General features: G+C 52.2%; 10 protein-coding genes across 10 annotated transcripts; 5 read left to right on the top strand and 5 right to left on the bottom strand.

Annotated features, from left to right (window-relative positions):
- Nucleotides 1-4: 4 nt before the first annotated feature.
- N7539_004232 (uncharacterized protein) lies at nt 5-1,481 on the top strand (the record flags this gene model as incomplete). The annotated part of the gene is made up of 2 exons (XM_056933834.1): nt 5-73; nt 150-1,481. The coding sequence occupies 2 exons, from the start codon at nt 5-7 to the stop codon at nt 1,479-1,481; spliced, it is 1,401 nt and encodes a 466-aa protein (XP_056791375.1).
- A 532-nt stretch (nt 1,482-2,013) lies between these two features.
- Nucleotides 2,014-3,394, bottom strand: N7539_004231 (putative mitochondrial carrier protein; the record flags this gene model as incomplete). The annotated part of the gene is made up of 3 exons (XM_056933833.1): nt 2,014-2,867; nt 3,050-3,239; nt 3,365-3,394. 3 exons carry the CDS (start codon nt 3,392-3,394, stop codon nt 2,014-2,016), a joined length of 1,074 nt encoding a protein of 357 aa, XP_056791374.1.
- A 619-nt stretch (nt 3,395-4,013) lies between these two features.
- N7539_004230 (putative eukaryotic translation initiation factor 3 subunit EifCh) lies at nt 4,014-5,141 on the bottom strand (the record flags this gene model as incomplete). Its single annotated transcript, XM_056933832.1, has 2 exons — nt 4,014-4,590; nt 4,678-5,141. 2 exons carry the CDS (start codon nt 5,139-5,141, stop codon nt 4,014-4,016), a joined length of 1,041 nt encoding a protein of 346 aa, XP_056791373.1.
- A 691-nt stretch (nt 5,142-5,832) lies between these two features.
- Nucleotides 5,833-6,952, top strand: N7539_004229 (arylformamidase; the record flags this gene model as incomplete). The annotated part of the gene is made up of 2 exons (XM_056933831.1): nt 5,833-5,939; nt 6,055-6,952. 2 exons carry the CDS (start codon nt 5,833-5,835, stop codon nt 6,950-6,952), a joined length of 1,005 nt encoding a protein of 334 aa, XP_056791372.1.
- A 398-nt stretch (nt 6,953-7,350) lies between these two features.
- On the bottom strand, nt 7,351-8,472 carry N7539_004228 (casein kinase II subunit beta family protein; the record flags this gene model as incomplete). The annotated part of the gene is made up of 3 exons (XM_056933830.1): nt 7,351-7,842; nt 7,914-8,159; nt 8,416-8,472. The coding sequence occupies 3 exons, from the start codon at nt 8,470-8,472 to the stop codon at nt 7,351-7,353; spliced, it is 795 nt and encodes a 264-aa protein (XP_056791371.1).
- An 835-nt stretch (nt 8,473-9,307) lies between these two features.
- N7539_004227 (GNAT family N-acetyltransferase) lies at nt 9,308-9,949 on the bottom strand (the record flags this gene model as incomplete). Its single annotated transcript, XM_056933829.1, has 1 exon — nt 9,308-9,949. The coding sequence occupies one exon, from the start codon at nt 9,947-9,949 to the stop codon at nt 9,308-9,310; it is 642 nt and encodes a 213-aa protein (XP_056791370.1).
- Nucleotides 9,950-12,267: 2,318 nt separating this feature from the next.
- On the top strand, nt 12,268-13,821 carry N7539_004226 (uncharacterized protein; the record flags this gene model as incomplete). The annotated part of the gene is made up of 1 exon (XM_056933828.1): nt 12,268-13,821. One exon carries the CDS (start codon nt 12,268-12,270, stop codon nt 13,819-13,821), a length of 1,554 nt encoding a protein of 517 aa, XP_056791369.1.
- Nucleotides 13,822-16,632: 2,811 nt separating this feature from the next.
- N7539_004225 (uncharacterized protein) lies at nt 16,633-17,070 on the top strand (the record flags this gene model as incomplete). Its single annotated transcript, XM_056933827.1, has 1 exon — nt 16,633-17,070. The coding sequence occupies one exon, from the start codon at nt 16,633-16,635 to the stop codon at nt 17,068-17,070; it is 438 nt and encodes a 145-aa protein (XP_056791368.1).
- Nucleotides 17,071-17,490: 420 nt separating this feature from the next.
- Nucleotides 17,491-19,295, bottom strand: N7539_004224 (uncharacterized protein; the record flags this gene model as incomplete). The annotated part of the gene is made up of 2 exons (XM_056933826.1): nt 17,491-17,964; nt 18,069-19,295. Coding segments are annotated over 2 exons (1,701 nt in total), but the record flags the coding sequence as incomplete, so codon positions are not given.
- A 1,008-nt stretch (nt 19,296-20,303) lies between these two features.
- Nucleotides 20,304-21,846, top strand: N7539_004223 (M20 family metallopeptidase; the record flags this gene model as incomplete). Its single annotated transcript, XM_056933825.1, has 5 exons — nt 20,304-20,396; nt 20,472-20,658; nt 20,727-21,348; nt 21,431-21,573; nt 21,632-21,846. The coding sequence occupies 5 exons, from the start codon at nt 20,304-20,306 to the stop codon at nt 21,844-21,846; spliced, it is 1,260 nt and encodes a 419-aa protein (XP_056791366.1).
- Between the last annotated feature and the right edge of the window lie 152 nt (nt 21,847-21,998).

The raw sequence follows: 21,998 nt of genomic DNA, 5'->3' as shown, positions 1-21,998 counted from the left end.
CGACATGGAAGACGTTGACGGTCAATCACCCAAAGAGGGTTCGCGAGGGTCAAAGCGCAGGTCGAATCGGGAGGTGAGCTGCACTAACCCCCAACTTCATCGGGAAGTAGCAGATTCGGCTGACGGCTGTTGTTCTAACCGCTATTTAGTCCCGATCAAAGCCTGCCGAAGAAGATGCGGTCATGGTCGACGCCGAGCAAGCTCGCGGCGCTCCAGAAGTTTTTCCAGGTGCCGATGAAATGGCCTTTGCCGACGCGCCACCTCGTGAGCGCCGCCTGAAACGCTCCAACACAACGCCCAAAAAGTCGGACTCTGGGGGGTTTATGGGCTTCATCGGATCGCTGCGAAAGCCCACGCGACCGGAGATGCCTGATCGTCGAAAGTCACGCTCATATCGCGACGAGGATGGCAGACAGTTCACCGAACCAGAACGCGAAGAGCGTCGACTGCGCCGCGAGGAACGACGTCGAAGGCCTGGAAAGGCGGAGACAGACGTTGAAGGATTTACCACTGACGCTGCCGGCCAGGGTGCTGGTGGTGAAGCAGAACCTGAGGATGCAGAGGCTCGCCGAGCTGCTCGCCGAGCGAAACGCACTTCCCGACAGGTGACTTCAGATACACGAGAGGTTGAGACACGCGAAGCGGAGGAACGTCGTGCCCGTCGCAAGGAGAAACTTCGAGAGCGTGAGGCACGTGAGCAACAAGCTCGTGCAGAAGAGGAGCAGCGTCGAGAGGAGGAACGACGGATCCGCCGTGCCGCACGCGAAGAACGACGAGCCCGCGAGGAACAAGCAGCACGCGAAGCGGCCGCTGCCGAAGAGGCAAAAATCGCGGAACGTCGCGAACGTCGCCGACTACGTGAAGAAGAAATGATGGCTGCGAAAACCCGGCACCGTCGAGCCCGAGCCGAAGAGCCACCAATTGACTTTTACACACCTGAAGAGCAACTTGATAGCCGTCGCGGATCCCGAGTCGTCGACGACAAAGCCCGTCGACGTCGTTCAAAGGTCGCTCCTCCGCTGGAGCCAGTGCGGGCGCCATTAAGAATGGGTGGCCTCAATCATGGGGATACAGGTGGGCCCAAGAAAGATAAGATTTCCAAGTGGGTCTACTCACAAGCTGAAGAGCATCCTGAACCGCCGCCTATCGTACCCACGCTCATCGACCTCCCGCCGGACGAAGCCGCGGCCGTCGAGAACACTCATTCGCTCTCTTCGGATGAAGAGGCACGCCGTGCTGCGCGCCGAAGGGCTCGTCGTCGTGCCAAGTATGGTGAGATGGCTGAGGAGGAGCCGGACGATGTACGTTCAAGGCGACGCGGATCTCGCCGTGAAGGGATGAAGAGTAGTTCCGGGAGTGGAGAGTATGAGCGTGACCGTGGAATGCGATCGCAGCCTGAGAGTCGGCGTGGTGGTTTACCCCCGCAGCGAGGTGTTGATGCGAAGAAACCAAGCTGGTTCAAGAAACTGACTGGTTTCTAACTTCTAACTCACCGCTCTGGTATTTGATGGGCTGTGTGATCAGCGTTGATGGACGATCCTATTCGTCTTGATCTATACAAGAAGTGGAAAGAAAAGGTTGAGGTGGTGTTTATGGCGAAAATGCGTTCTTTATGTTTGTGATTTCCTCGATACTCCTTCAATTATGTTGACGGTGTATCACCTGAGGCTATGTTTACATACGCCTCGACACAACCCGACTCTTGACGACAATTACGATATGATGATTTACGTGTATAGCCTACCAGCGAAACGAATATGATGGACACCATGTGAACCTTACCCAGTAATGGAGCCCCTACACCCCTGGCACGCAGTAGGGAGAATTTTCGACAGAATATGGGAACCTCGGTCTGGGCTGTGACATTCACGGTGAAATAATTCTATGTCTACAACATGGTCGAGTCATTTTCTGTAAGTGAGATTGATTTTATGTGGTTTTACATTGTTAAGACGCTGGTATGCGTTATGCATCGGCCAAAACGCTGGGAATTATATCTAGCTGTAAACTTTATCAATCCTCTTGCTCAAGTCTTCGCCGACGGTTCTCAAGATAGAGCCGCCCACCCTCATAAAGCCCAAGATACAAACTCAACGAAACAGCAGTCCAAACACTCCGGATCGCACCGCCCCTGAAAAGTCCGCGAACCCCCTCATCGCGGAAGATCTGCTTGCCAACCGCCCACGTACCCTTTTGCTTCGAGCCGCGAACCTCCTTCTGCTTCTCAGCAACCCTAGACTCTTCAGGCGCAGCCTCACTCGCCGACAACATCACCCTCGTCTTGATCACATCAATCGGCGTCGTGATGATCGCAGCAACGGATCCGGAAATCGAAGCCGAAAATCCCGTCAACCCAGCCCGCTCAATCAAAGTCTCCTTTGTCCTCGAGGCTCTATCCGAATTATCCAAAGATAAGCCCGCCGCTTTACGTCTCCTGTACTTCTCAACAACGCGTGACCGGATATATTCGAACAATGGGAACTGAATAGCCGTCGACGGAAGATTGCGGCCCAGCAGGGCGAAATACCCATTCCACAGTTTCCACGGGTGGCCCTTGAACCGGGCCAACACTTGGCGCATGGCGCTCACGTCGGCGTATTGGCCACTGTGCCTTTGACCCGACTGAACCATTTGGGCGTTTTGTTTGAGGACTTCGGCGGGTGTGAGCATGAAGCATGAGACGGCTTCGGCGGACGACGAGGCGATTGCGTTGATGATGGGGCTGGGTAGGGAGTGCGTGAAGGGGAGGCGTATCCCCGTTTGAGATTTGGAGTAGTAGTCTTGTGGGTTACCATTTTTGGTGGATCTGGTCGATGAGCCGTGCAGTGTGCTCTTGATAGCCTCGTAAGTGGTGAAGAAGGCTCCTGCTGAAAGGGGAGCAATGCAAAAACGGGGTTAGCTGAGCTAGGACTGGTTTGTGGTAGACACATGGTGAAGAGGATTGGAAATTGACGCAACGCAATTTCAATGAACAAAGAGTACCGTAGGACTCGTGTCTCACACCGATGAACTAGGAAGATGGTTTTCAAAAGGACAAGGACAAGCTTACATGAAGGTATCGTCGAGAAGACGACACTCCAAACACCCTGGTAAAGACCCCGAAAGAGCACGTCTCGTTTTATCGCTCTTGTCTGCGCATCCTTGAAGACTTTCTCATATTCCGGTGATTGGATGCGTGTTTTGAGCGTGTCCACTGGATAGACAAAAAAATCCACCACAATTGCGGCGAAAGCACCGGCCTTGATGGGATAAAGTTAGCTTGTGACCTCAGGAATCCGGACTCTGCTCAATCCCGAGGTACTGAGCTTCCAAGGCAAGTTGCACAGCAGATTTATGATAATAAGCAGCTACATTAGTCACTCACCACCCAAATATCTGTATGCGTATTGTACATAGCTCTAGTATGCAATCAGGAGAACTTGAGAATTCAATTGGAAGGAGTCTAAACAACGCTGCGTGAACGCGTACATCTACACGCCATCAGGTCACATTTGCCCTGATTGCGATCTTATCGCCCATCGATGATCGCGATAAGGTGATGGATCCATGAGGTCATTCTCATAGTCATGTGACCTAGGATGCCCTATATTGCTTAGGGCTATCATTGCTCCGGTCTAGATCGGCCCAGACATACTATTAATCAGTTAAACAGTAAGACGGGACAGTTGGGATCAACTGAGTTGGACAATCATATACCACCTTCCTGCAGGGCAGCATTCGAGTCAACAGAAAGAGACAGTGAAAAAAAGTAGTGTCAAAGTCATATCTAGATAGAGTCATTGTGTTCTATGGACGGCTGGCAAGTCGAACAGAGACTTAGCCCATCGTCACCGAATACAAAGAAAGCAAAAAGAGGAAGTCGTATAAACATCCCAGAGAATATTTTCCCTCCCTACGCCGTAAAAAGGTTTCATGCAATACTCAAAAAGCCCCGAAGCCGAGGCGCATCACTCTCTCTCTCTCTCTCTTCCCCACTTTCACCGCCGATGCTGGACTCTGGTAGAGTGGTGCGTTTAAGCAGTCTCACCAGGCAGCAAGTTTCCCTTCACAGCGAACATCTTGCCGGTCGTGGAGGAGACAAAGCTGTCGACCTGGCGAGAGAACTGCTCAACCTGGCGAGTGTTGAGCATGCTCTCCAGACGGCTTGGCTCAGCAGGGAGCTTGAACAGACGCTGCCACTCATCCTCAGGGAGGAGAGGCTGCTTGAGCGTGGCGCGGGTGGCGTTCTCTTGGGAGCGCTTCTGCTTCCAGTTGTTGATCTTCTGCTGCTCACGACCGAGCACACGCTGGTAGTACTGGTAGTTGTTGACCTCGGTGTTGTGAGCCTCGATGCTGTCCAACAGGAGGTTGCAGTTCTTCTCGAGGAAGGGGTCAACATTCAGAGACAGGTTGTCGAAGTTAGGAGTGAGGGTGTTGTGCTTGGAGAAGGGGCCGGCCTCGAGAGCGCTGAGAGAGGCGGGGAGATCGGTGGGGCTAGAGGCAGCGGGGGCCTGCAACTGGTGGATATAGGAGGTGATCAGGTGAGAGTTGTGAATTTGAACGGGCAGCTCCTCGAAAATATCTTGGTGACGGAGGGTGGACTTTTGCAAACTACATTCCGAATTCTGTTAGCCGGAGGAACACAAAAGAGCCGTGGGCAGGCGCTTCATCGCAGCACAGCAAGCTCTTTTCACGTACTCTTCAGAGGTGAACTTGTTGTCCTTGAAAGCCTCCATGAACTTGGCAGAAAGACGGAACGCACGCAGGCTCAAGCTACCCTGAGCACTGCGCGAAACATCGTGAACCAAAGCCACCGTCCGCTCGTTCAACTCCTTCTGGTAGAAGAACTGGTTCTCGATAACGTTCATGTTGACAAAGTTGCCCATGTTTGCGCTGGTGTACCAACCGGCGTTGTTGGCATCGACATTGACCTCGCGGAGCATGCGCACCATCTCGGCCTGGTATGCAACGTTGGACTTGGCGCGAGGAGCGGCGGCGGCCGGGTTGGGAGCGGCATTGTCAAAGTGCGACTCGGTGGGCATCTCAACAACGGGGAACGGGAAAGTGTTGGTGACCTCCAGGGTACCATCAACGTCCATGCCGACGAGGGAACCGGTCGCGGTGGTCGGGAAGGTCTGGGAACAGTGCTTGATGATTTTCATCACCACCTAGAAGCCTCGAGCATCAGTATTTCTGGCTGCCGAGGATTTGGGGGGGGGGAAGATTTTCAAGATTCGGGCAGAGATCGTACCAAAGCCTCGACCTTGACGGCCGCGAAGGGGGCTTGTGTTCTATACCAGGGTCAGTATAAGCCTTCATATCAGGGTTCCAATGATCACATACTCAGCCATATTGAAGTGTGGTTGCACCGTGTGGATGTGGTGAGGTTGGACTTGAGGATGGGGCAGATGCACGGTTTGTGTGAAAGGAGCCCATCGAACAATTTCCTTTTGGGCTTAGCGTGATATAGTTCCTGTCGTAAATACGGTAAGGCGGTGGGCGGTTGAAGAGGGGCAGGTACGCTGGTATTACCCCTTCACACCCTACTTTTACAAGTTACCGTAGTCCTATACATTTTTTAGCTCTCATCACTTCAGCTTAGGCTAGTGACACAGGGTTGAGTACAAGTGATGATTATGCGGTCTTTGCATCAAAAGGTGAAAGTAACATCTTGCATAACATATAAACATACACTGAACACTGGGACACTCAAGGAGTCATGTCGGAGACTGTCCCACTTCCGAGCCGCGCTATCGATACCATCCGACCCGATAAACCGAGCATTAAGAACAGGGCGCGGACTGATCCTACTCCCAGTCATGTAGCTTCAATACACAACCTGCAAAATCCATCATGGAGTCCAGGCAGATGCAGAGGAAGCTGAACTATGGACGGCACGACCCGTTACAGAGCGTTGTCGTGGAGCCATGTGAAGATCAAAAGAACGGCTACTGGATCATGTACGAATAACATATCATCCTGTCCCCCGATTCCATTCGGCGACGCACCGAATAAAAAGCGAGATCACTCCCGAGAAAGCAGGACCAAGAAACTGACATCCCAGGCTTATCACAGCTACATCCATGGAGGTGCTTGGCGTGATCCCCGGATCACAGCGGAGTCTTTCGAGACTACCAAATCCGTCCTGCAAGCCAACTACGATCTACCATTTGCAGGCTTCGCCTCGCTCAATTACCGACTCAGCGCCAGTGTAAAGTTCCCACAGGACAAGAATACCACACCTGCGGAAGAATACCGCAAAGCGAAGCACCCAGACCATATCCGCGATGTCGAAGCGGCATTGGCATTCTTGCAAAACACATACAACTTCGGTCAGCGGTACATCCTCGTTGGCCACAGCTGCGGCGCCACTCTCGCCTTTCAGGCGGTTATGGGCGCGATAGCGGGACATCGCGAGCAGGTCTCTGACCAAGGCACTAATGGTTGCGATGTGCAAACTGAGCCAGTGAGTTCGTCGCCTGAACCACTTCCCCCGCGTCTGTCGGCGCATCCGGCGGCCATCATTGGCGTTGCAGGTATCTACGACCTACGCGCAATTGTGAAGTCGCATCGGGATATTGTCGAGTACCGCCAATTCGTCGAAGGAGCATTCGGAGCAGACGAGACTTTGTGGGATGCTGTCTCGCCAGCTCAAATGGTGGGCCCTCGCGGGGTGGAAGGAGGGTGGAAGACTGGTAGACTCGCGGTGCTGGTGCACTCCGATGATGATGAACTCGTGGAAAAGGCCCAGCTCGAGGCGATGAGAGAAGTTCTTCGGGCCTGGGAAGCGCGAGAGGCGCAGATTGAAAAGCAAGAATTATCCTCGGGAGAACGCCGCGTGCGGGTTGTCCCCATCAGCGGAGGACACGATGATGCTTGGAAGCAGGGCCATGAGCTTGCGCGCGCAATCGCAACGGCATTCGCAGAGCTTTCAAAGATGGGCCTGTGTCCGGAGTCTGCAGCTCGAGCGTGAGTGTGAGAGAATTGTAACATCCGGCCACCTCATCTGCTACCTGCAATCCTCATGCATATACTTTGGATTACATTTCCTGCTTTGTACATCAAACCTGTGGCCGAGGGATCAGCTCGTGTTTCTTCAGGGACCGATAGTCGCTATGACCTCTTCTCATTTGGGATCAGGGTTATCATTTCAGGGGTTTTGTAGGGAATGATGTAGATACATTGCTTGAAGAAGAACAAATCTTAGCCACGCCATGCGGCACTTAAAGGGACGCCATTAGTCGTAAAGCATATAAAATAGGAATTGATGCTCCGGAAATTATCACTTATCCCATTTGCGCCAGTTGTTTATGATTGCCCGTGGAGGACACCCGGGTAAGGTAGGTTTGGTGGTGAAAAAGACACATCTAATCAGTTGCCGAGGTCCATTCGACCTGAAGCCCCGTCCCCAGCAACCTTTTCAGTTCTGGCAGACTCATTCTCTTCCCCGTATTCAAAGTTCTCGTCTTCGCTGTCGCTTTCTTCGATGAATTTATGACTCATGCCGAATTCAGCCAGCCGATCCTGCAAGTCTTCCCGACAGCTATCTTGCCAGCGCGCGAGGGCAGCAGCGGCGTGAACTCGAAACCCGTAGATTTTGGGCTCATAGCGACGAAGACTCTTCTCAGGCAAGAGGGCGGGGTAGACCTGGAAGAGGATGGAATGGAAGGAGGTACCAAAGTAAGCCCCGTCAATAGAGGCGTGGCGGGATGACTTTGGGTTATAGATGTCTTCGCATTTCGGGCAATACAGCTTGACGGTGCTCATGTTTGGTAAATCATGCTGACCCATCGGCAAGAGAGGGTGACCGTCACACAGCACACGGGGACATTTCCCAAAGTCGCACTTCTTGTACTTGTCCAGCTATTGCGGCGTCAGACAACGTTCTGTTGGAATGCATACGATGGCTTTTTGTAGGTTCAGGTTTCACTCACCATTTTCGCCAAACCACGCGTCGTCACAATATAGCGAGCATGAACTAAGCCATACAGGTGACGAGCCGACTTTTCGATTTGTTCGCGGAGGTCATCCTCGGCTTCGAGGTCAAAAACATCGGTGACCAGATCTAAGGCATGTTGATAATAGGAGACTTCAGTGTTCAAGCCAGTGAGGTTGAATCGATCGGTCAGGTAATCTTCGTCGATTTCACAAAAATACTCATTTCCTCGCGACGAGACAAACTAAAAAAGAGGCTGGTCAGCATTGCGTTTCAAGAAAATACAGACGTGGCCCTCAGATGAGCATTGGCGCAGAATTCAAATATGCTCATAAAACATGCTCATCGCAGACCAAGCCAAAAGCTGAAAAGTGCAGGGGTGCTTTCATCAAGCGACAAATGCGCGCGCGCCCAAGCAACCAAGCATGTCCTTGCCCTGATCGCAAAATAATGGTGGGGTGGAATAGCTCAGTTGATCGTCAGGAACTTTGAGGACTTACCCAATCTCGCCAGTAGCTTGTGTAATCACTATCTGTCTCACTGTTGAAGTCCTCCATCATGGTACCCATTAAGGCTCTGGGAAATGCGGTCCGCTCAGACGAAGTCGACGGTTGGAGAATGTGGGTATACGAGCAGCGCCGAGATCTCGGGATTAATCAGCCCCAGGGTGCTGCGCGCCCCAACTGCAGTATCGAAAGACAGCGCAGATGCCGTATGAAGTCCGTTCGTAGCTGATAATCAGAACCGACACTCTGTGGACAAAGGTGGGGTGAGATGAACCGCTGATTCGAGGGGAGATGAAAGTGTGCCCGCCATCCGACAAAGTGTGGGCTGGGCGGTCGCTATTTTGCCCGCTCATTCCACAAGGTTGCGCGTTCGTTCTAGCCCACCGCCTTTGGGTTGTAATGCTACTACTACACACTGTAAAAGTGTATAGAAGTCTGTATAGAGGTATAGACTAGCGGTGATGAGGCAAGCTGAGACGGACCAGATCCATACGAGTCAGGGGGCACAGAGGAATATCTCAAGTCTAACAAACAATCAGATCTCTGTGGAGATGATACCTTACATATTTACATTTCTGGTCAAAAACTCAAGTTGAGGCCGCCGAATTATGGTGATCGAGAGATCCAGGCTCAGGCTGGCCGTCCGCATGTATCATGAGCGCTCCACTCTCTTCTCATCATGGATGCTCGTGGTTTCCCCATTGCTTCAAGTTCGTGTTTCACTACTGCATGGATTTGAAAATGGATGATTTCCGATATCGTTGTATATTCTAAAGGGCTAGGTTGTTGACAAAGCTTCGTGCGGCTGATAATCACCAGCCACACTGACGGTTTGACCACCGATTGCCTCGGCGAGATTCTCAGCCGTTCCGCTCGAGTGGACGTTCTATGAGCCTTCACTTGCTGCACCATGCACCTCTTCGGTCATATTGTAGACTCCCAGATCACTGTCCATGTCCGGCAGAGCGTAAATGGCAGAGACTTGGTCACCAAAAACACGCAACGCCGCTGATCCACGATATTCCAACCCCGACTTCTCCAAGACTCTCCGGCTGCGCGCGTTATCTGGTGCGCAGAACCCAAAGACAGCATGGATGTCGAGCTCCCGTCGAGCCCAATCAATCAGTTCCCTGGCGGCCTCGGACGCAAACCCCTTCCCACTCTCTTCCGGCAAGATTGTGAATCCAATGTCGGGCGCAAGATAGTGCGGGCCAGGCGGGGACCCTTTCATGAGTGACACACAACCGATAAGCTTTGCGGGGTCATTCTCTTCGAGGCGCGACACCAGGAACTGGCCATGTCGATTCTGCGCATAGTCGGCAAGTATACGCCGTCGAATGAATGCCGCAGCTTTTTCGGGGGAGTCGATGCTCGTCTTGCCACATGAGTTGATGAAGTCATCAGTATTCCATAGCTGCGCTAGAAATTTACAGTGGGTGAGGTTCTCTGGATCAAAAGGCTGAATGCAGAGACGCTGAGTTGTGATAGGAAGGCCAGGAGGAAAAGGCGAGGGTTGCTCGGAGGTCATGATTCAGGCAATGCCAATCGGACGTGGGTCAGAATATTTCTGCGGAAGTACTAGATTTCTGATTTATGATTCTGGGCGTATGTGATATATGAATGACTGAAGTGAAGGACAGTGATGGGAGCTTTGAAGCTGACAGTCACACGGGTTGAATATTAGTGGGGGCCAAACCAAGCTCTGGAGCATCACTAAGCTCTATTTGAGGCCACATGGCAAGACTTGTGAGTCTACTGCATATTCTCCCATTTTCTCTCGATGGTCTTCTCTTGAAGATATAGAGCTTCGCCTATGAGCAGGGTAGTCAGTAGGAATACCGCTACGATAGTAGCAGAAGGGGTGACATATTCTAGATTCTACCAACTTTAAAGGTAGTCCATAGATCCAGGAATCTAGACGTTGAAAGCAGAGAAATACTTGGAGGGTTCTGAACGGTGGACCTGCTGCCACCTACTGAACAGGCCACTGGCGTAGTGTCAGTGTCAAGCACCACGTGAGTTCGTCAGTGGCAAGGGCTTCACGCAGCCTGACTGAGTGACAGATCTGTGATCCAACTATCCTCCTCCAGCATCGATCTGAGCAGTACCTCGAGCTTGTACCCCAACTATCATAACGCCCGCCATGGAGACTCATCAAACATTTCTGCCGATTGACTGGGCGTCAGCTCATGGATGAATCAAAGTATAGCGATCTCTTTGCTTCGCTTGCAGCAAACAAGATCATTGCAATCCTTGATGCTCTGGTGTGTATACACTGATAGGTGCTCGTGTTATGAAGATTGAAGCTCAGACTACACAAGCATGGATACACAAATCACCACTTCATCCATTCAAACGGTCTGGATCAACATAAGCTTGACCGAGTACCGGGTAGTCCTGGATGATGCCGAGATAAGGTACAATACACAAGATCACTCCATCTTGAACCCTCCATGAAACTTTAGATAATCTGGTTCTAATCAGCCTCTCGTGGGCTCCCTGGTCCGACGCCAGCCGCGTGGTGTGGCTTGCGGCAGGGACCGGGAAATTCCGACCGTATATCTTGAGGCACGATTTCACGAGATTGAAGTTCCAGGGTTCGAACAAAGCTGGCACAAGTGATACGTGATGGCTTGTACTAGTTTTGGCTTTCTACGACTGATCCGAAGGCTGATGGTCTTGCAGTCGAGAATTATGCTCGAAGATCAAAAGAAGACGTGAATATCGGTGGAACACGCTGAGTTCAACGGTGCTCTCACTGCTACATGAAGGATTTTGCTTGCATTGAGATGAGCCAGAAAAAAAAAGACAGAAAGGCGAGGGCAACCTTACCCGAGGCCAAGGATTTGGCGCATGAGACGAAGCTTCTTTGAGACAAGCCTTCCGAAAATTCTGGACAATCCTTGGCCACTTACTACTATAAGTCGTTCATGATCCTCAAGCCATGAGACTTGAGATGAATAAGACGGTGCCAAGCCAACTTGAAGCTCTTCACAAGTATTAAAATATCGGTAGCATCTGTGCCTACCCTGCCACTGCAAAATGCGTCCATCCTACCGAGACACGCACGCTGCTACTCCCGCGCACGAGGCGGAAACACCCTACGACTGAGATTTGCTTAGGAACCGTGTCTCACGTGGACGGTTACGCCGGTTAAAGTTTGTACAAGCCGGAGCTCCGCAACAAACCCGCGATATCATCCAATAAGCCTTGAAGGTGGCGCAAGAGTTTTGCCCGCTGCAAGGCCGAATTAGGAAACACGATAACGGGGTAACGAGAGACGTTCATGGGAAAATTTCAACGAGTGGCGAGGCAGGTGGTTGCTGGCAGTGGCCAACAGTCACGCAGCTGTTCTGTATGATTAGTTGACCCAGACTGTATCAGTGTACATCTATCAGTTAATTCAGGAGTCAGTACTATCAGTAGCACTAGCCTCTAGACTAAGTCGACTGGGTGGATTCCACATCCAAGAGGGACCCAAATAAACACGCTACGCTTCTGCTCCGCCTATCATGGCTCCATGACCAAGGAATCACCAATGATCCGTATCGCCAAACGTACTTGGATTGGGTGAGTAAAATGTCCATTTGTCGGTCCAAAGATATCTGGGTCGCGGGTTTTTTTTTTCTCCAACTAGTAAATCCTTATCTCGACCACCCCACAGCTAACCGCGCGGTTTTATAAATCCCCACAGTCCCCGTGCCTGGGGGGGGGGGGGGGGAAGGCGGCCGACGAGTACAAGAAGCACTCGCTTCCTCACTTCTAACTTTCTCTTTCGTCGCGTGTCTCCGGCCTGGTATCCGATTTCCTCACCCCAGCCTGGTCACTGCCGAAACTCTGCCCGACATGGCCTACGATCCAGAGAAGGGCCTCGCGCAGGCCAAATATCCCTCTGCCGAGCAGAACTCGCTGGATTCGATCGGGGGCGAACGGAATGTCGCATCGCCCAACCAGACTGGTCTGATGGCCAGGATGCGGGCTCTGGAGGCCAATATGGATCAGAAGCTGGGTATCGAGTCCGAGGCCATTGTGCGAAAGCGTCCGGAGGACAAGAAAAAGGTTCACTGGGTGGAAGAACTGTCCATGGCCTTGCTGTGGGCCAGTGGCACCATGAATACCTCTTGCTTTGCGACTGGCTTCCTGGGATGGGAGTTCGGGTTGAGCTTGAAGCAATCGCTTTTGATCACGATCTTTGCTTCGATCCTGGCCGCGTCGCTGAGTGGATTCTGTGCCACCTTTGGTGCGGCGACGGGTCTGCGTCAGATCAGTGTGAGCCGATATAGTTTCGGATGGTGGCCCAACAAGCTTGTGGCCCTGCTCAACGCGATCCAACAGATGGGCTGGGCCGCTGTCTCCTGCATCACCGGAGGTCTGGCCTTGACTGCCGTTTCGGATGGCCACGTCTCCCTCATCCTGGGCATCGTGATCCTGGCTGTCGTCGCCTTGATCATCTCCTTTGTGGGACTGAAAGCGATCCTGTTTTACGAGAGATGGGCCTGGATCGTCTTCTTTGTGATCTTCATGATCATCTTTGGCCAGACCGGCAAATATGCGGATAATACCGCTCCCGCGACGGTCAGCGGCGCAAATCTTGCCGCCGCAGTCCTGAGTTTGATCGCGATTGTGTACGGCTCCAGTGCCTCTTGGTGCACCATGGCCAGTGACTACTACGTGCACTACCCCACCAATGTCAGCCGCGTCAAGGTCTTCTTCATGACCACCTTTGGCATTGCGATTCCCACATCAATTGGTATGATGGCCGGGTGCGTGGTCGCCTCGGCTCTGAACAACCAGCCGGAGTGGAAGAGCGCCTACGAGGACGAAGGCCTTGGCTATCTGATCCAGGACATGCTCTACCCTCGAGGATTCGCCAAGTTCCTGTTGACTCTGCTTGTTCTCTCGGGGATCAACGTCAACGTCATCAGTATCTACAGCTCGGCCATCTCCTTCCAGCAACTCTCTCGCCCCTTTGCGCGCGTGCCCCGTTTCCTGTGGACCATCTTCTGCTTCGTTTGCATCCTTGCGCTTGCCATCGGTGGCCGCCAGCAGCTCAACACCTACCTCCAGAACTTCCTGTCCTTACTCGGATACTGGTGCACCAGCTACGCCGTCATCCTCCTGGAAGAGCACTACGTTTTCCGCAAGGGCAACTTTGACAATTACGATCTGGAGGGATGGAACGACCCTGCGCGTCTGCCGCTTGGACTCGGTGCGGCGGTCGCCTTTGGGCTGGGTGTCGTGGCGTGGGTAGTGGGGATGGACGAGACCTGGTTCATTGGACCTTTGGCCATGTTGATTGGTGATGGGGGCGGTGATGTCGCGAATGAGTTTACCTTTGTGGTGACGGCTTTGAGTTATCTGCCCGCACGATACCTGGAGCTGAAGCACTTTGGTCGGTGAAAGTCATACCCATATACGCCTGGGTTTGGCGGCTATATGCCGGGAAACGGTGTTGCGCGCTCTGTTATGTCTTATATATATATCTAATGAGAAACTGTGTGATTTCAATGGAACCAAAATGATTCAGTGAACTTTAATAGTGTTGTCGACGGGAGTCCTCTCCCTAGCAGTTAGATCATCATTCGACATGGACATGCACAACCGTGGTCACCAAGTCCATTCGGCAGAACCTCCTTCAAGTACCACCTGGAGGTCCGAGGATACCTAGCCTAGCCTACCTTACCTCATGAAAGGCCGGCTCTCGAACTGACCTGGCGAGACATTCGTGAAGACGACGAGACTCACCACGATATGGCTACAGACAACCCCTCGAGGAAAGACTATGCGTCTTTCTTCGCTAATCAGAGGTCTTCACGCAGACCGGGCCCGGGCGAGGCACGTGTGCTGTGGGTCGCCTCACTTTCATACAACGTCGATCTACTATCTATATAGAGGCTAAACCATGGGTAGTATACAGGATTGAGTAAACAGTATTGAGTATGCGCCAAACACTACATAGTATATACTAGAAGATGCGGGTTATCACCGATCCGGGGCTCTCTCTACCGTTATCATCCATGTCTCTTTCGTGTACCTTGCTCTATTAGGATAAAGCTTTCCAGTTCTTGATCCGTCACACGTGTTCTAGCTCCAGTAGAGTAATTCCATTCGTTTGCACAGCATTACTGTCGACGACTTGGCACGATCTGACTGCAGACATCCCGATGATGGAATCTTCACAGAGTCTCAGCCGGAGGCTATACTCTCAACTTGAAAGCTAGTAGCAGGGCTCTGGTACCTACCGATCTATATGATTACATGGTAAAAGTAGCTATATAATTCTATAACACTACCCCCCCCCCACCTTAGCCTCGCCATTCTCCATCTCTTTTGCATCGGATACTTTACCAGATTATCGGTCACACCGTCGACGTGGTACATGTATCAGCAGGAGTCCCAGCGAGGTCGAACTTGGACGTGGATACGTCGACCCTGCACGGTGCACGGGTGACTGGAGCGACGCCTATTCGCGATAACACTGACGGACATAGGGCCTCTCCTGTCATCTGCGCCCGGACCGGAATTGTCTGCCGCACCTAGTGGGAGGCTCTTCCCGTAGGTGGATGGACGTGTCTCATCAGTTTATGTGGCTTTTCGAAGGATACTCGAAGTTACATGGTGTAGCTAAGATAGTCCTGCAGGTCCTTGGGTATCATACCACAGGCTAGCATATGATGCATATGATGCATATCTACATCCTACACCGCATCTGACCACGGACCAGCCATGTCCTTCGATACTACGTCGTCGTCTTGTGGATGAGTGAGACTTTGAGGAGTCTCTGACGCACCTATCCGAGACTGGCACTCTCCCAGGTATCATGTTTGACAGAACCTCAGACCTAATAGTAGTAGTACCTGACCTAGGTAGGAGGTAGGCGTTCCACGTATAGCAGCTGACCTATCTACTGGAAGCCGTAGGGTGGATTGTACCTGAGAACGAGGCATATTACCGCATAGGCAGCAGATCCATCGATCCAAGACCCCGGCAGCAACCTGATCAAGACGTTATTCATATTGCATGGTGAGGTGTGTGTACGCCGTACAGGGCCACGAAAGCTCTTTTTGAGACAGTGCCATGAGGTGTCCAACTCGACGAGGGTGATGGAACGTTTCGGATCATGCGGGTGTCGGATCTCCACATATCCAGGCCCAACGTGGGCAGTCCATCTGCCAGCACCGAAACAGTGATGGGCGAACAGTCACGATAGTGAGGATACTGCCAGTGCCACTGCCTGGGGTTGGAGCCGACGAGAAGCGCGAATCGACCGAGTTGGAGTTGAGTAGTAGAGGGGAAGCTTGGGGTACCTGAACATGCAACTGGGTCACGGTACCTAACTTGAAGAACTAAAATAGTACTGCGGTCGTAGGCCCCCGGGGGCTGGAAGTACTGCAAGGGTACCTCTTCCTAGTAGACAGAAGGCATACTGTGGCCATGTACCCTAGAAGATCCCCCGAGCACGTGGATCCCAAACGTCTCAGTCACGATGCAACGCGGCGATCGCGGGGAGTCCTGCGGATGCCGCGCCCTCGGTGATTGGGTGGGTTTTGCCAATGTCTCTGACTCCCTCCCGCCGCGCCTTTCTTCAACTGGCCAACTCTTCGTTGAAAGCTGCAATACTCCGACGGTGGGGACTATGGACGACGGAACCATGCACCACGGAAGCTCCACCACCACCGGGCATCACTCCTGCATGCAAACGCCCCCGATGATGTGTATGTCTCGCCTTGAGCCATCATGTCTCAGTTGCGCCAGCACCGCTAAGCCAAGTCCATGGCCAGATACTCGACGAGTCCAAGTCTCACGGACTGGGTTCCGTTGGCCGCGCGCACGTCAAGATGACTACACTTGTTTCTCCATCTGGGGAGCACGGCTTCTCCGCAGCGACACCGTCCGGACTACGGTGAGCCCCCATCGATAGTGATGGACGTGAGATCTATTTTCGGCTACGGCTCAGAGGATCGCCATCAGCCCACTGAATGGGACTCACATGAAGGAATGGACGAGCAAGTTGACGATGCGATCCCGATTCTTCCATGTGAACCGGAATCACTTAAATACCCTCACCACTTCCCATCTCTGTCGTCTCATCATCATTTCACATACACACACACACACACACTTTCCACAGTCAACCAAGCTCAATCTCATCTTTCGTATCCACCACAACCTCCCACGTCCGTTTTTCACCAACCCAAACCACACGCAATCATGCAGTTCACTCAAGTCCTCCTGGCCACTCTCCTGGCCGTCCCATCGGCCCTCGCCGCTCCCTCGAATGAAAAGTCCATGATGGCCTCAAGCCCCCAATGGACCATTCAAAACATGAAGCGCGTCTGCGCCGCCGATGACTCCTCCTGCACCTGGACCTTCGGCATCTACCCGGGCTCCGGCGATGCCACCGCCTGCAAGCTCGTCGTGACCGGCGATCATGCCTCCCAGGCCAACGGCGGGCCCGTCAACTGCGGCGACTACACCGTCACCTCTGGCTGGAGCGGCCAATTCGGCGCGGGCAACGGCTTCACGACCTTGGCCGTCGTCAACAACGTGAGCCGCCAGATCGCTTACCCTGCTTACACCGATAAGCAGGTGGAGAGTGGCAATGTGGTCAAGCCTGACCAGAGCTACCCTCCCTATGCTCTCCCTTAGATAAGGAGATTTTTTCCTTCTGTGTGGAGACATCTTGGAGAAGTTCCGTCTGCAATGGCAACATCCGCTGTTGTTGCTGAAGAGGCTCTTTTGAGTACGGCTGTGCAGGGGACCTAGAGTCAAATGGTGCCGCTGCCGGTCTTGTTATGAAATTGCATTGTAATGGGGATCTTTGATCTGACATGCCGGGAGAAAGACTTTGAAGTACATAGCCAAGCACATTCCTTCAGATGATTATGCGAATTCTAATGAAAGACTGATCTTTTTCATTGACTTTCTTCTCTTGACAACAAAACTTGTGTTCAACTACACCAACCATAGTCAGAGTTTGCTCTCGGCAACGTTCAATCGGCATCTACTCATGTCGAATCGAATGAATCTTGCACCCCCGGCACTGGGCACTGGGTACTGGGCAGTAAATCACTCTTCGAGCACATGTCCTAAATAAAGATCCACCTCGGAAAAACACGACTTGCCCCCCTTCACAATCCCATCAAACCGCATACTAATCCTCGCATAATTCTGACCAAACCGGCCCAATTCCCTCAACCGAATCGAGACCCAATCCTGATAGATCTGATCCGGAGTGGCCACCCCAGCCAAGAACAACGGCCAAGCAATGCGGACCACCAGATGGGGCCTCGAGCGATGCAGTTTGAGACTCAGGTCGAGAACGCGAGAGACGGCCTCGGCGAGGGACATGAGCGCAGTGGCGGTACAAGGGAGCTGCGCGGCCGGGTGCTTGGTGACAATGTCCTGGAAACAGAGGTGGTAGAAGATGATGGTGCTGTAGAAGGTGATGGCGGCCCAGTAGCTGGTTTCCATCATGCGGCGGCCGGTGAGGAGGTCGGCTGAGTCGGATGTGTTGACTGTTGCGAGGACGGTGTCGCTCTCCTGTTAAAAACTCGATTTGTCAGTTGGATTGTAAGTTGCGGGAAGGATGTCGGAGAGAAGTATCACGGGTGCTTTGGGGCTCTGCGATCTTTGTCTTGACTTACCAGGGCGAGAGAATTGATCTTGTCAATGAGTAGTTGATATGGAGAGACTTCATCCAGCGAAGGGTGAGTGGGTATGCCTTGCTTGTGTTGTTCTGTGATTCGAAATTGGAGGATGTGACTTTTATGGAAGAGTGTCAAGGGTACGAGATTTTCGAGATCGTCGATCCGGGCGGCGGTGCTATACGACTCGCCCCAAAAGCGAGCCGGCGATTGTCGGCTAATGCGATACAGTTCTGGGAGAGGTAAGGGTACCTTGCGATGGTCGTTGTTGTGGAGGAAGAATTGGAAGATGGCAGAGTCGAGCTTTCCAGTCAGAGGTCCACGGGAAAATGGCGAAGGCGTGAAGAAGTACAGCGTCCACAGCAGGAAAAGAGGGACCGATGTTTGTCCCAGTCCGATGGGGGTACATGGTGCCGAACTCATGGTGGACAAGCCTTGATTGGTGTCCTCTTCGTTGTCACGGCCGATAAATGGAGAAGAACCGGCCGTTGAAGGACTCCATATACCTGAATCTCTTCCAGGCTCAATACATGGCGCAGATGATAGGGATCTCGCATACTCTCGTGGTCGCCCAGCCTCTTCCTGTAGACCGGGGACGACGTGATTGAACAAAAGACTCTCGATTCCTTTAATATGAATGTCAATCGCAGATTCGCCACTTCCAAACCGGTTCTCATAGTCAACCATAAGCCACAGAGTGATAAAAATTGCTTCAATCTTCCTTGGAGACCTAACATCTGATCTCAGGGCTTCACGAAGACTCGACAATGCCCGACCGTAGTGCGTCCGCCCATCCAAGTCAATCGCCTCATGGGAAGCAGCCGAGGGCACTGTGAGCTCTCCACGATCGTAAAGTCGCAATCGGTGAATCTCCCTGGCAGTACTTGCGAGCATCATACTCATCACCATAGGTTCCGTCACGGCGATCTTTTTGTATGCATAGGCGATGGTCGACCATGGCCAGTGCTTGCCAAGTAAGATGACGAGAGTCGAGTTCTGCAGATACTTCAGGCACTCTCGGTCAAACGCCGACAACGCCAGTGAGTTGGCTGCCTGGACACATTGGGATTGACCGGCCTCGCTCGGATTGCGACACAGTGATGGTAGTGGTTGTGAGGTTGGGCAGATGTTCACACTCCGATCGTGTTTGACATGCCAATTTTGACGCAACCTTTGCATTTGAACCTCGCGCGGATGAATGGGCCTCTCAGAGACGCTCCGACTGCCACCTACGGTAGAGAATCTCAACGCATTCGAAGATGAGTGACGTGGAATCGGATCACCTTTCCATTCGCATTTCAACCTCGCTATTGAACATCGACGGCATTGAGGCTCTTTTTCATTCGAAAGATGTCTTTCCTCATCGCATTTCACTTTGCGAATGCGGCAGGTTCGGCATCCTGTTCAAGAGCGTCAGTCAGCCTATCGCCTACACATGAACTGCTGCCGGGGCTTGCAATGAGCCCAGTAAGATGTTTGCTAATTGAACCTGGGAGGGGAGGGGAGGGAAGGGGGGTGCATGATGTCTTACCTGTTTTAGATCGCGTCTTCCCAGACTTTTGCATCGCTTGATATTGGTCTTCCCTGACCCTTCGCCCTTGTTAACCCCACATATACTCGTTCGAGAAGTCTGTATCAATCTACTCTGGCAGGCTTATCTGCAGGTCTCTGCAGAGATAGTGTCAGAGACCAAAGCCCACCCGCAAACCACGATGCGATAGTACGGGACCACCAGTGACCAGATGCAACGAGGCAAGGCGCAATATCTCGCGCTATTGAGGAGAATGAGCGCAGAGACCAGTTTGCCGAGTCCGAGTCCGAGTCAGGAGGGGGTGGTTATCGCCGAAATACCCTCATCTCATCACTTTTGAAGATGACAGCTCGATTAGCAGAAAGGTTATTTGCCGGTGTTGGCCAGCCGATTGGCTGCATCGGCAAGGTGGAAATTGCGGAGCCGCCCTGACAGCCGAGCTGAACCTGGATCATCTTCTGTACACTTTGGAAGAGCCACTTTCACGCGACATGCGGGGATTTGCAACAGGACTGTAGGCGGAAGATGGGAGTGAAACTGGATCGATGCTATTTTCAAAAGCCATGTGGAACTTTAAAAGCATTGGGAGATCCTCCTTCTGTTGGGTTCCTATTGATCTTGTTTGAGTTTACTGACATCGCGATCGCGGTTTGGACCCAAACCATTCGAATTGGAGAACAATATACCGCACAAACTCGCACACAATGCAGATTCCCGAAGCCCAACAGCCGTTTCTGGACAGTGTTCAGGAGATTCTTCGCAAATACGATGCCGAGCTCAAGGATATCAATCAAAAGGTTCATCAGACATCTTACCTTATCCGTATAAGATTGTTGATCGTGGAGTCGTACTGTCCTGCTAACCTGAATTAGATCTGGTCTAATCCTGAGCTAGCTTATGAAGAGTATCAAGCCCACGATCATATCTGCGATCTCTTCAGTAAGCTTGCGGCGCAAGGGTATCAAGTTCGCCGTAAGGCCTATGGAATGGACACGGCTTTGGAAGTTGAGTACACTCACGGAGCGGGAGGTCGCCTCATAGTATTCAACGCAGAGTACGGTATGCCACCTCGTGAATGAATGACACTTTCCCTCCAACCTCGAACGCCCAAGCTCACTTAAGTTCAGATGCGCTCCCTGGAATCGGCCACGCATGTGGCCACAATCTCATTGCCACGAGTGCCATCGCTGCATTCATCGCGACCTGCGAGGCGATGAAGGCCAAGGCACAAGCATCAGAGCTCCCAGGATTTACTGTTCGACTTCTGGGAACTCCCGCCGAAGAGTCTGGAGGCGGTAAGGTGAAGCTCATCCAAGCGGGCGCCTACAACAACGTAGATGCCTGTTTGATGGTTCACCCAGTTCCAATGTCTCCCACTCAACCACAAGTGCATGGGATTGCGACGACCGTGGAGGGCGGATACCTTGCCAATGATAAGGTCAAAGTCACTTTTATCGGAAAACCCGCCCACGCAGCCGGTGCTCCATGGGAGGGCATCAACGCGCTGGATGCAGTCGTGTCGGCCTATGTCAATATCTCACTCCTCCGACAACAGATTTTACCTTCTCAGAGAGTGCATGGTGTGATTGTCCATGGAGGCGACCGTCCCAATGTGATTCCCATGTCTGCCACGCTGGATTACTACATTCGATCACCGACGAAGAAGACATTGAAAGTCTTGACCGAAAAGGTCGTTCAGTGCTTCGAAGCCGCTGCAACTGCGACGGGGTGCAAGGTGGAATATGAATGGTACAGTGCACATCTTCACCGTTTGCTGTTCAATACGGTCGAGGAACATGGAGCTAATCTCGAACTGAACCTGCTCATCCAGGGGAGTATCATATGACGACCTCAAGTCTAACATGCCCATTTGCGAAAAATACGTCTCTGCAATGAGCGCCATGGGTCACTTGACTCTACTCGACAATTCTGCTGCTGGAAAGGGTGCAATGTCGGGTGGCTCAACTGACATGGGTCAGTCGAGTCTTAGTCCACCCTCTCTTCCCGTCTTTGGTCGCTAATCTATCGATAGGCAACGTTTCATACGTCGTACCTGGATTCCATGGAATCTTTTGTATTCCTTCCAAGGGAGTCAACCATACTCATGAATTCACCAGCGGTGCTGGGTCTCCCGAAGCTTTTGAGAGAGCGCTACATTGTGGCGCTGGTATGGCGGTTGTTGGATGTCAGATGTTGGTGGACGACAAATTTGCCGAGGCTGTCAAGAAGGACTTTGAGAGCAGATAGATGATGTTTGTTGTATGAGTACTCACAGAAAGGATTTCCTATTCCTGGGTTAGATTTCTCGCGAATAGAATCATGACACTTTGACCAATCTACACACAACACACCCGAGTCAAGTAGTCGGGGTTTCATAGATGCTATACATTACACCATGA

Source organism: Penicillium diatomitis, assembly GCF_028827545.1.
Source record: "Penicillium diatomitis strain IBT 30728 chromosome Unknown utg000004l_segment0_segment0, whole genome shotgun sequence".
NCBI classification, from domain to species: domain Eukaryota; kingdom Fungi; phylum Ascomycota; class Eurotiomycetes; order Eurotiales; family Aspergillaceae; genus Penicillium; species Penicillium diatomitis.
The sequence above is the reverse complement of the archived record's forward strand: the minus strand, read 5'-3'. Positions and strand labels throughout refer to the sequence as shown.